Source organism: Trichechus manatus, unplaced genomic scaffold (assembly GCF_000243295.1).
Source record: "Trichechus manatus latirostris isolate Lorelei unplaced genomic scaffold, TriManLat1.0 scaffold00014, whole genome shotgun sequence".
NCBI lineage: Eukaryota > Metazoa > Chordata > Mammalia > Sirenia > Trichechidae > Trichechus > Trichechus manatus.
Window position 1 is genome coordinate 25,735,338 of NW_004443950.1, and position 11,495 is coordinate 25,746,832.

At 39.3% G+C, this 11,495-nt stretch overlaps 1 protein-coding gene across 5 annotated transcripts in view; it reads left to right on the forward strand.

Annotated features, from left to right (window-relative positions):
- PHKB (phosphorylase kinase regulatory subunit beta) overlaps nt 1-11,495 on the forward strand; it is a 215,767-nt gene that overhangs the window by 179,488 nt on the left and 24,784 nt on the right. For all 5 annotated transcript variants that reach the window (XR_002823222.1, XM_023726966.1, XM_004371692.2 and 2 more), the window contains one exon: nt 767-969. Coding sequence is in view for 4 of the 5 variants with exons in the window: in XM_023726966.1 (XP_023582734.1) it covers nt 767-969 (203 nt within the window). In the remaining variant the exon portion in view is untranslated. The remainder of the gene's footprint in view (nt 1-766; nt 970-11,495) is intronic.

The window sequence follows — 11,495 nt, forward strand, 5'->3', positions numbered from 1 at the left end:
CCAGGAGGCAGAATGCCAGAGGTGGAGGAGAGAGAGGGAGAGAGGTGATGAGGAGGAGGAAGGGCTGCAGACTCCTTCAGGAGGCAGAATGCCAGGGGTAGTGGAGAGAGAACAAGGAGAGTGTTCCTTTTGCCAGCTTTACCCACACACTCTGCTCTGAGCTTTCTTTGCCGTTTTCCCTCTGTACTTTCTCCTTTCCCAGACCTGTGGGAGCTTTGTGTATCCTCCTCCACAGGTGAAAGATAATCAACAAGTACTTTACCACTCACTAGATACCTAGGAGCGACACAGGTAGTATATGACTCAGCACCTGCCTTTGCAAAGGTTACGATGTTAAGGAACGAAAAGTTTCATATGTGAAACTGTAAAAGAAAAGTAATACACATCTCTTAAATACTAAATTGCATAGTAACTGGACAGTAAAGTAATTCAGTGTATTTTGGTGTCTTTGGGGGATTTCTAGTTCTAAAGTCATTCAGAATAATTTTAACAGTCATTTATATTCTTTATCTGCTTTTATTCACTAACCTCCAGTCGCCTAACTGGAACCCTCACCTGTCCTTAACTTTTAGACTAGACTGTGAACCATCCTGAACTCCAACAGGAGTCATACTTTGAAAGCCACTTTAATGAATGGCAGAATAGTTATTCTACCTGATTCCCCAGCTGTGTAGAGTAATTCAGCCTGTCAATCATCCTGAGCCTTGGATTTGTTTTATTTTTTAGTAGCTAGTAGATTTTTACAATAAAGTTCTGCCACTTATAGGTAACTCTGGGTGCCTTTGGGCATGAAGAAGAGGTTATCTCTAATCCTCTGTCTCCAAGAGTGATTAAGAACATCATCTATTATAAGTGTAACACCCATGATGAGAGGGAAGCGGTCATCCAGCAAGAACTGGTCATCCATATTGGCTGGATCATCTCCAATAACCCTGAGTTATTCAGCGGCATGCTGAAAATACGAATTGGGTGAGTAAAATACTTTCCATTTGCATAAAGAGAGTTGCTCAAGTTACCCTCTAACAGACTTGGTCACTCTTGAGTAAACTACTGTCCCAGATCAGGTGGGAATTTAGGAAAGTGCCTCTGTCCCCTAAGCCATTGAGGCAGCATCCTCATGTCTCTATAACTCCCAAGTTAGATACAGTGAAGTGACCCTGTGCTCTGGTAAAATCAAACCCCAGGGATTTAAACAGCTGCATCATGTTAAACACTAATACTTGTAAAGATATCTATAAAATTGGATAATCTATAAGAGAGCAATGATCTCAAGTAAAACTGGGGTGTCAGGAGGCCACACCCTAATAAGAATTTGGCCCGTTTAAGAATATTCTGCCACAGTTTTCTACCAAACTATTTCTTAATCATTAAAATCATAAGTGTTCTGTTTGGAGAAGAAATTGAAAGTAGGGCTCTGGTGATCTTGAATATTCTTAATCAAGAATTTTGTGAGGCAGCATGGTATAGGGAAACTGTACCATGCTCTGGCGCTGAACGGAACTTAGTTCAAGTATTGACTGTCATTTATCATCTGGGCAACCTTGGGTGAGTTACTGAACCTCTCTAGCCTCACTTTAATACCAACCTCATTGTTCTGTGTGAAAGTGAAATGGGGTCATATGTTTAAAATGCCTACCACAGCCTAATACAATATAAGTAGTTCTTCTGTTTCTTTCTTTTTTTTAAATGTCTGATTGCACAGGTAGCATGTGAGTATGTTCTAATTGTAAAGGAGTCAAACAATACCTGAACATATAGAGTAACCCTTTCAGGATCCGTGAGATATACATTTGCCCACCCACTTTTTTGGACTCTCAGGTTTTTTGAGACACTACTTTTCTCGCTAAAAGTATTTGCTGCCCTCCAGTGAGGACTTGTGTAATGGTGACAGGTGAAAGAAATGTTAACTGAAGCAAAATAGCTGAGGTAGAAGGCTTAAATGTGAGGTAGTGCATCCAGGAAATGTGACTGGCTAAAACCTTTATCTCTTTTGGCTTTTGTATGTCTAGATAAGCCTTGTAAGCATATTTATGGTTTCCTATGTGATAGAGAGCCCTGGTGGGTTTGGTTTGTGTGTGTGTGTGTGCATGCGCACATACGTGCGTGTGTATGTGTGTGTGATACTTGGAAAGCTAGAGGTGCCCAATGTACACCAATGGAAGACACCCTGCAGTATGCCTTGCCACCCAGGTCCAATGGGACAGACGGTGTCCACCAATCATAGCACCCGAAAACCCCCTTAGTTTTGTGGTAACCATGTATTCCCAGATAATATTTCTCAAAATCCATATTAAGAAAACCCATTGCCTCCAAGTCAATTCTGACTCATAGCAACCCTATAGGACAGAGTAGAACTGCCACATAGGGTTTCCAAGGAGCAGCTGTTGGATTCGAACTGCCAACCTTTTGATTAGCAGCCGAGCTCTTAACCACTGTGCCACCAGGGCTCCAAAATCTGTATTACCAGCCAAGAATTTAAACACATTCCATGACTTAGCATGCTTCCATTAATGAAAATGGATGGTATAAAAAATAAATAAATAAAAAAATAAAGCAGAAAATAATTGGATCTTGAAAGGGTAACCTAACACGTGGCCAATATTTTGGGGTGTTCCTCAAGTGTTTGAAAAGAATATATATTCCCTGTTGGGTACAAATATATGTGTATGCATGTGAGTGAGAAGAAGTATTTGTATAGCTTGCTAAGTGTATAATTATACTTTTAATATCATTACTATTTCTATTTTACTTGATCCTTGATTGCTGATAAAAATCTTATAAAGTTTTTCATTATAATTGTAGACTTGTTATTTCTCCTTGCATTTTTATAGTTTTGATTTATATATTTTGAAACTTTGTATTCATCCATGTGATTTCATGACTTTTTTCAGTATTTCTTCCTTTTTGTCATTTATTGTTTTTTACCTTAATTATTTAAACTTTTTTTGAAAAATGTGTGTGAAAAATCTATAAAATTATAGAAAGTAGTATAATGAAGCCCCACGTGCCCATACTGTTACCCAACTTCAACAAGATCATCATATGACCAATCTTATTTCAGCCATTGCCCAGCTACTACCCACCTCCATGCCTCCCTCTAGATTATTTTAAGGCAAATCTATCATATCATCTAATCTGTAAATATTTCATTGTGTATCTGTAAGACATTATTATTTATGTCATACATATTATTATTATGTCATACATAAATAATAATTGAATTATCCTTTGTCTAATATTTTTACTACACTTGATTTTTTTGTCGTTATTAGCTTAGTATACCATCTTTCTCCCCACATGTCTGTCAGTTTGTCGAACTGTGGGGGCTTGCGTGTTGCTGTGATGGTGGAAGCTATGCCACCGGTATTCAAATACCAGCAGGGTCACCCATGGTGGACAGGTTTCAGCTGAGCTTCCAGACTAAGACAGACTAGGAAGAAGGACCTGGCAGCCTACTTCTGAAAAGAATTAGCCAGTGAAAACCTTATGAATAGCAGCGGAACATTGTCTGATATAGTGCTAGAAGATGAGTCCCACTAGGTTAGAAGGCACTCAAAAGACGACTGGGGAAGAGCTGCCTCCTCAAAGTAGAATCAACCTTAATGATATGGATGGAGTCAAGCTTTCAGGACCTTCATTTGCTGATGTGACATGACTCAAAATGTGAAGAAACAGCTGCAAACATCCATTAATAATCGGAACGTGGAATGGATGAAATATGAATCTAGGAAAATTAGAAGTCGTCAAAAATGAAATGGAACACATAAACATTGATATCCTAGCCATTAGTTAGCTGAAATGAACTAGTAGTGGCTATTTTGAATTGGACAATCATATGGTCTACTATGCCAGGAATGGCAGCTTGAAGAGGAATGGCCTTGCATTCATCCTCAAAAAGAACGTTTCAAGATCTGTCCTGAGATACAAGAGACCAAAGGGGCAGCTTCTGTCCAGAGGTGAGATGGGAAGGCAGAGAGGGTTAGAAGTTGGTTGAATGGACATGGGGAATTAGGGGCGGAAAGGAGGAGTGTGCTGTCGCAGAATGGGGTGAGCAATTAGGGTCACATAACAATGTATGTATAAAATTTTGTATGCAAGACTAACTTGAAATGTAAACTTCATTTAACTACAACAGTAAAAAGGAAAAAAAAGATTTGTCCTGAAGTACAACACTGTCAGTGATAGGATAATATCCATACGTGTACAAAGAAGACCAGTTAATACAACTATTATTCAAATTTACGCACCAACTACTAAGGCCAGAGATGAAGAAATTGAAGATTTTTACCAGCTTCTGCAGTCTGAAACTGATAGAACATGCATTCAGGATGCATTGATAATTACTGGAGATTGGAATGTGAAAGTTGTAAACAAAGAGGAAGGATCTGTAGTTGGAAAATATGGTCTTGGTGATTGAAACAATGCAGAGATCGCATGATAGAATTTTGCAAGACCAATGACTTCTTCATTGCAAATACCTGTTTTCACCAACATAAACAGCAACTGTACACATGGACCTCACCAGATGGAATACACAGGAATCAAATCGACTACATCTGTGGAAGGAGACAATGGAAAAGCTCAATATCATCAGTCAGAACAAGGCCAGGGACCGACGGCAGAACAGACCATCAATTGCCCATATGCAAGTTCAACTTGAAACTGAAGAAAATTAGAACTAGTCAACAAGAGCCAAAGTATGACCTTGACTATGTCCGACCTGAATTCAGAGACCATCTCAAGAATAAACTTGACACGTTGAACACTAATGGCCGAAGACCAGATGAATTGTGGAATGACACCAAGGACATCATACATGAAGAAAGCAAGAGGTCATTAAAAAGACAGGAAAGAAAGAAAAGACCAAAATAGATGTCAGAAGAGACTCTGAAACTTGCTCTTGAACGTTGAGTAGCTAAAGCGAAAGGAAGAAATGATAAAAAAGTTGAACAGAAGATTTCAAAGGGCGGCTCAAGAAGACAAAGTCAGGTATTACAATGACATGTGCAAAGACCTGGAGATGGAAAACCAAAAGGGAAGAACATGTTCTGCATTTCTCAAGCTGAAAGAACTGAAGAAAAAATTCAAGCCTCAAGTTGCAATAGTGAAGGATTCTATGGTAAAAATATTAAATGGCTCAAGAAGCATCAAAAGAAGATGAAAGGAATACACAGAGTCACTATACCAAAAAGAATTGGTTGACATTCAGCCATTTCAGGAGGTACTATATGAGCAGGAACCAATGGTACTGAAGGAAGAAGTCCAAGCTTCACCAAAGGCATTGGCAAAAAACAAGGTACCAGGAATTGACGGAATACCTTTCCACCTCTAATTTCCCGTGTCCATTCAACCAGCTCCTGACCCTCTCTGTCTTCTCATCTCACCGCTGGATGGGAGCTGCCCATTTAGTTTCGTGCATCTACTTGAGCTAAGAAGCACGTTCTTCGCGAGTATGGTTGTATGTCCCATAGTCCAGTCTAATCTTTGGTTTTAGTGCTGGGTTGGCAGAGAGTCCGGGGGCCATGCTTTCTGGGGTTCCTCCAGTCTCCAGTCAGACCATTAAGTCTGGTCTTTTTACTAGAATTTGAGTTCTGCACTCTACTTTTCTCCTGCTCCAACAGGGTCTCTCTGTTGTGTTCCCTGTCAGGGCAGTGATTGGTGGTAGCTGGGCACCATCTAGTTCTTCTGGTCTCAGGCTGTTGCAGTCTCTGGTTTATGTGGCCCTTCCTGTCTCATGGGTTAATGCTTTCCTTGTGACTTTGGTGTTCTTCATTCTCCTTTACTCCACGTGGATTGGGAGCAATTGATGCATCTTAGATGGCCACTCACTAACTTTTAAGACCCCGGACACCACTGACCAAAGTAGGATGCAGAACATTTTCTTAATAAACTTTGTTATGCCAATTGACCCAGATTCAAAGATGTCACCTTGAAGACTAAGGTGCGCCTGACCAAGCCATGCCGTTTCCAGTCTTCTCCTATGTACGTGAAAGCTGGATGATGAATAAGGAAGACGGAAGAAGAATTGACACCTTTGAATTGTGGTGTTGGCGAAGAATATTGAATATACCATGGACTGTCAAAAGAATGAACAAATTTGTCTTAGAAGAAGTACAACCAGAATGCTCCTTGGAAGCAAGGATGACGAGACTCCGTCTCACATACTTTGGACATGTTATCAGGAGGGATTGGTTCCTGGAGGACATCATGCTTGGTAAAGTAGAAGGTTGGTGAAAAAGAGGAAGACCCTCAATGAGATGGACTGACACAGTGGCTGCAACAGTGGGCTTAAGCATAACAATGATTGTGAGGATGGTGCGGGACCGGGCAGTGTTTCGTGTGTTGTACATAGCGTCGCTATGAGTTGAAACCTACTTGATGACACCTAATGACAACAACAACATACCATCTTTCATCCTTTTACATTCAGTGTTCCTTTATAATTCTGTGTATGCTGTGTTTATTTTTAATCCAGTCTGAGATTCTTTTAATAGAAATATTTATTTCATATTTATGCCATTTCTTTTGTATTTTGACTTCCTCCTGCCATCTTATTTTATATTTTCTATTTACCATGCTTTCTTGTTACTTTTTTCCTTTCCTGCTTATTGTTGGGTTGATTTCCCTTTCTCAGTTTTGATTTCACACATAAATATGAAGCACTTTCTGAAAAATTGATTACCCATTTTTTCCTTCTATAAATTGCATATAAAAACTCTGCTTATTGACAAAATCTGTCTTTCTAAAATTTGCGTATCTTTTGATGCAATGATTCTCATTGTAGGAATTTACAGTACCCATACAAGTACATAACGATACATTTTACAGCAGTTTTTATTGCAGAATTGTGTGAAATAGTGAAAAATTGGCAACAACCCAGATGTCCATAAGTAGGAAATGATTTAATTATGTTATAGCCATACAGTAAAATACCATGCAGCATTACAAGGAACAAGATAAAATTCTCTATACTGACATTTTTAACTCCAAGACAAATTAAGAGAAAAAAAGTAAGTTGAAAATTTTTTATTTTTTTTTTAAATAGAAGAACAGTAGTATCACTGTACACATGTTATGGTATGTGTAGAAAAATATCTGAAAAATATACATATCAAATTGGTGTCAGTTAAAGTCTCTAGGAGATATTTACTAAGTTGTAGTTTTCAGTATTATTTTTAAATTTTTGGTTGAGCTTTTATATATATATTTAAAACCGTTTGTCTGATTTCAGCTATACTATATTTATTCCAAGTGAATTTCCTATTATTTATTTCTACTTTGTTTTTATGGAGAAGTAAATTGCTATACCTGCATAGAACTTGACCTTCGTTTTTATCCCTTAAAATTGTTTCTTTCAAAGATTTAGAGGTATTCTGAATCAATTATAAGAACTTTGAATCTTATCCTGATTTGTTCCATCTCTGTTTGCTCTAATACTTTCAGCTCCTACCCCTTGACTGCATATGTGGGTACAGAAGTAGGTCTTTCATGTGAGTTATCTCTAAATGAAAAGACATTTGATTCTCCGTACCCAGACGGAGTATTGAAAGTACCCTGTTATCACAGACTCGGGCGTTTCTCTGAGACCATCTGAGCAGTGTAGTTGTAATTCTTCCAAAGCATGTTCTTTGTAATGAATGTTCTAGTTGGGAGAGCCTCTGTAAGGGGTAGTCATCCTTGCAGGGTTCTAAACAGAGCCTTAGAGTAAAGGTTGACAGTTTCTCAAGATTTTACAATGCCATGTTCTCAGTCCCCAGCAGTTTCTCCTTAACTGCTTATTCAGCATTTGAGACTAACTTTTGTCCTCTTAAAAATCCAGCATGCTCTCCATTCTTGAATTCAAATATGACCTGAGGTTTCTTTCTCTTCATGGGGATGATGTGTGCTTAGTTTATTCTAATAATAGTTTTCTTCCTATTTATACGTCTGATACTGTATATGGTCAGTGGCTTCCATGAGAAATAACATATTCTTTCCCTTAAACTGTGTGTTAAACCCAAAACAAAAACGTCAGTATGGCAGCATGTGACTTAGTGTTTAATAATACCAGAAAATCACCTCATGAAAAAATTTGCCGTGAGACCTTAACTATTCGCTGTCCTGAAACTCGTCCTAGATTACTTGTGGCATTATATTCCCACTATAAGTGTTAGCATTGTCCCTACCCAGCTCTTTATGTGTGTTTCTCTCTTCTGTGGGTCTCAAAGTTTAATAACAGGATCAGCTACTAAAGACTGGGACATTTTTGGTTGGAGAGCAGTCTTTTTTTTTTTTTAAATAAGAAATAGTTTATTTAAGAAATGTACTGTACTAAAAATAGGAACTAGATCTTCTAGTCCTTCCTGTCTGTATCAGCGTGTAGCTCATAGGAAATGCTCAATAAATATTTGACTGACTGTTTAATATCTAGCTGGGTCAGGTGGTTTGCCTTGATCTCCAGCTGCCGTTGAGTCAATTCTGTCTCATGGCAACCCGGTGTGTTCCAGAGTAGAACTGTGTTCCATAGGGTTTTCAGTGACTCTGATCTTTGGAAAGTAGATTTCTAGGTCTTTCTTCTGAGGCTACTCTGGGAGAGTCCAACCCCTCACCTTTTAGTTAGTACCCCAGTGCTTTAACTGTATTCCCCAGGGTCTCCTTACCATGAGCTAGTGGTAGGAAATTTAGGAAAACAACAGATAGCATGCCTCTGTACCCACTAGAGAAATAAAATACTTTTAATATTAATAAATGCACTTGTTTTATGCAACTTACATGATTATCAGAATTCAGTATAAAAGAAAATTAACTCAGGTCTTTCAGGAAATGACCAAGTTAAATGAGGCCTTCTCTATATGACAGTTCAGTCATCAAAGGACAGTAGGATGTAGCACTTTTCTCCATGTTTTATTAACGGAATGATACAGTTAATCACTCCTAGTGTAGTACGGGTCACCTTCTGATGGTACCTCTCTAAGCAGTGTTCCTGGTAGGGATCTGAGGGGAACACGTGTGAGTAACACATGCTCATTGCAACCAGAAGCTCCCTCTGCTAAGTCATCTTCTCCTCCCCTGTCTCCATTGTCATACGCACAGATACTTTTTATTGAGCACCTAGTGTAAGCGAGGCACGGTGGTGGAGATACTTCACCTGTATTATCTAAATGAATCCTTGAGCAGCCTTATGAGGTAGCCGCTAGGATCCCCAATTTGCAGGAAAGAAACTGAGATTCAGAGAACTTAGATGAACTGCCTCAGTCAGTTAGTCAAACCAGTAAGTAGAAGACTTCAGTCTTAAGTCTTTCATGCATGTTTTCACTTGTGTATACAGTTGCCATTTTCTCAGGAAAACAGGCCTTAATGTTGATTTCTAGAAACCTATAACCGTGATGGTCTCTTCTGCATGAATTTGACTTATAATCCATTTTGTATTTAAGTATTCAGGGGTATCTCTGATGTGCCAGGAACTCCAGATGTTTTTGTCTTGTGTCTGTCAGCCCTGCAGTCTAAGATCAGTACTGTTTAGCACTGTACAGTGTAAGGCATACCAGGAATCTATTAGTTATAGATTAACAAACATAAGAAATGAGACTTGGAGCCTTTGTTCATCACAAGGAGACCAAGGAAGTGAGGATGATTGGGGACCGATTCTAAGTTAGACCCTTGTTCGCAGCAAGCGATACATGATATTGAGATGAAAAGCCGAGAGATGTTATGCAACAAGCTTTTCCCTTCCTAGTGAGGTCGTAATACCTCTGGCTAATTGAATATTTCATCACATTAACCCTCCCAAAAAGCCTTTTAAAGTATAGATCTGCCTGAATATTGCTGGATCAAAATCAGCTTAGGACACAAAGTATAAGAACAATTTGAAATTATTCATATTGTCATATTTTCAAGGTCCGTATTTGCAGCGGAAGTAATACTTGCCTGGGGATTGAGCTTCTTTGTAGGTCCAGGGTGGATGCATGTGTTCCAAGTTAACAGCCTGTCCAAAATGTAAGTTCGTGAATAGGCACTGGGCCTATGAGGCCGTTTAATAGGGCCAGCAAAAGGAGCAATAATGAGGTAAGGACAAAGGGTGGACAGCTGCCATTTAGCTCCTCTAAGGAGAATCTTCCAGCTCCTGTAAGACAAAGCCACCCCTGCCACCTAATTTAACTCCTTGGATACCAATATGAGTGTTAAAAGTGGAAAGACTCGTTCCTGCCACTAACTTATGTGACCGTCATGGGCAAATAACTTATCTTTCCTGATCCTCAGAGGAAGAGATCTAATGTTTAATGAGTGCCTGTTTCCTGGATACTTGACCCCTGGGTTATCTCATGGAATCCTCACAAACACCCTGTGAGGTAAGCATTATTATCCCCAGTTTATAGACAAGCTATTTGAAATTCAGTAAAGTTAAGTAACTTGCCGAGGGTCACAAGACCAAGAGCCAGGATTTGGAACTAGGGTGAATTAAGTGTTTCTCCATTCCCTCTTCCAGCTTCCTTGTCTGTAAAATAGGCAGGATAGTATCCCTGCTTTGGCATCCCCATTGGATTATGGTGATTCTAGGTAAAGAATGTGAAAATGTTTTGCAAAGGGTAAATCTTCTAGATTATTGCTATTCCATTTGATAATTTGAGGTCCTCTGTCTTGTGATATTTGGAAAACAGGTATTTCTTGGGAGTTTTCCATTTTTCATACTACAATTCTCAAAAATACACAGAAGGAAGAACGTCTCCACTCCCCCAAACACACTCGTTGTCTTCTGCTCCTAGATTTTCAAAGGGCCTAGGCTTCTACAGAGAAATATCCCTTTCCACTCTGGTTGATTCTCCTTCAGGGCCCAATGGAATGATCCCCAACATTTCATACATAAATCCCATTTCACAATCCCTGTGTTGTTGTTGTTAGGTGCTATCGAGTTGGTTTGGACTCACAGCAACCCTGTGTACTACAGAACTAAACACTGCGTGGTCCTGCACCATCCTCACAGTCGTTGTTACACTTGAGCCCATTGTTACAGCCACCGTATCAATCCATCTTGTTGAGGGTCTTCCTCTTTTTCGATGACCCTCTACTCTACCAAGCACGATGTCCTTCTCCAGGGACTAACCCCTCCTGACATGTCAAAAGTATGCAAGACATAGTCTTGCCATCCTTGCTTCTAAGGAGCATTCTGGTCGTACTTCTAAGACAGATTTGTTCGTTCTTTTGGCAGTCCATGGTATATTCAATATTCTTCGTCAGCACCACAATTTAAAGGCATCAATTCTTTTTCCATCTTCCTTATTCATTGTCCAGCTTTCACATGCATATGGTGTGATTAAAAATACCATGGCTTGGGTCAGGCGCACCTTAGTCTTCAAGGTGATGTCTTTGCTTTTTGACTCTTTAAAAAGGTCTTTTGCAGCAGATTTGCCCAGTGTAATGTGTCTTTTGATTTCTTGACTGCTGCTTCCATGGGTGTTGATTGTGGATCCAAGTGAAGTGAAATCCTTGACAACTTCAGTCTTTTCCCCGTTTATCAT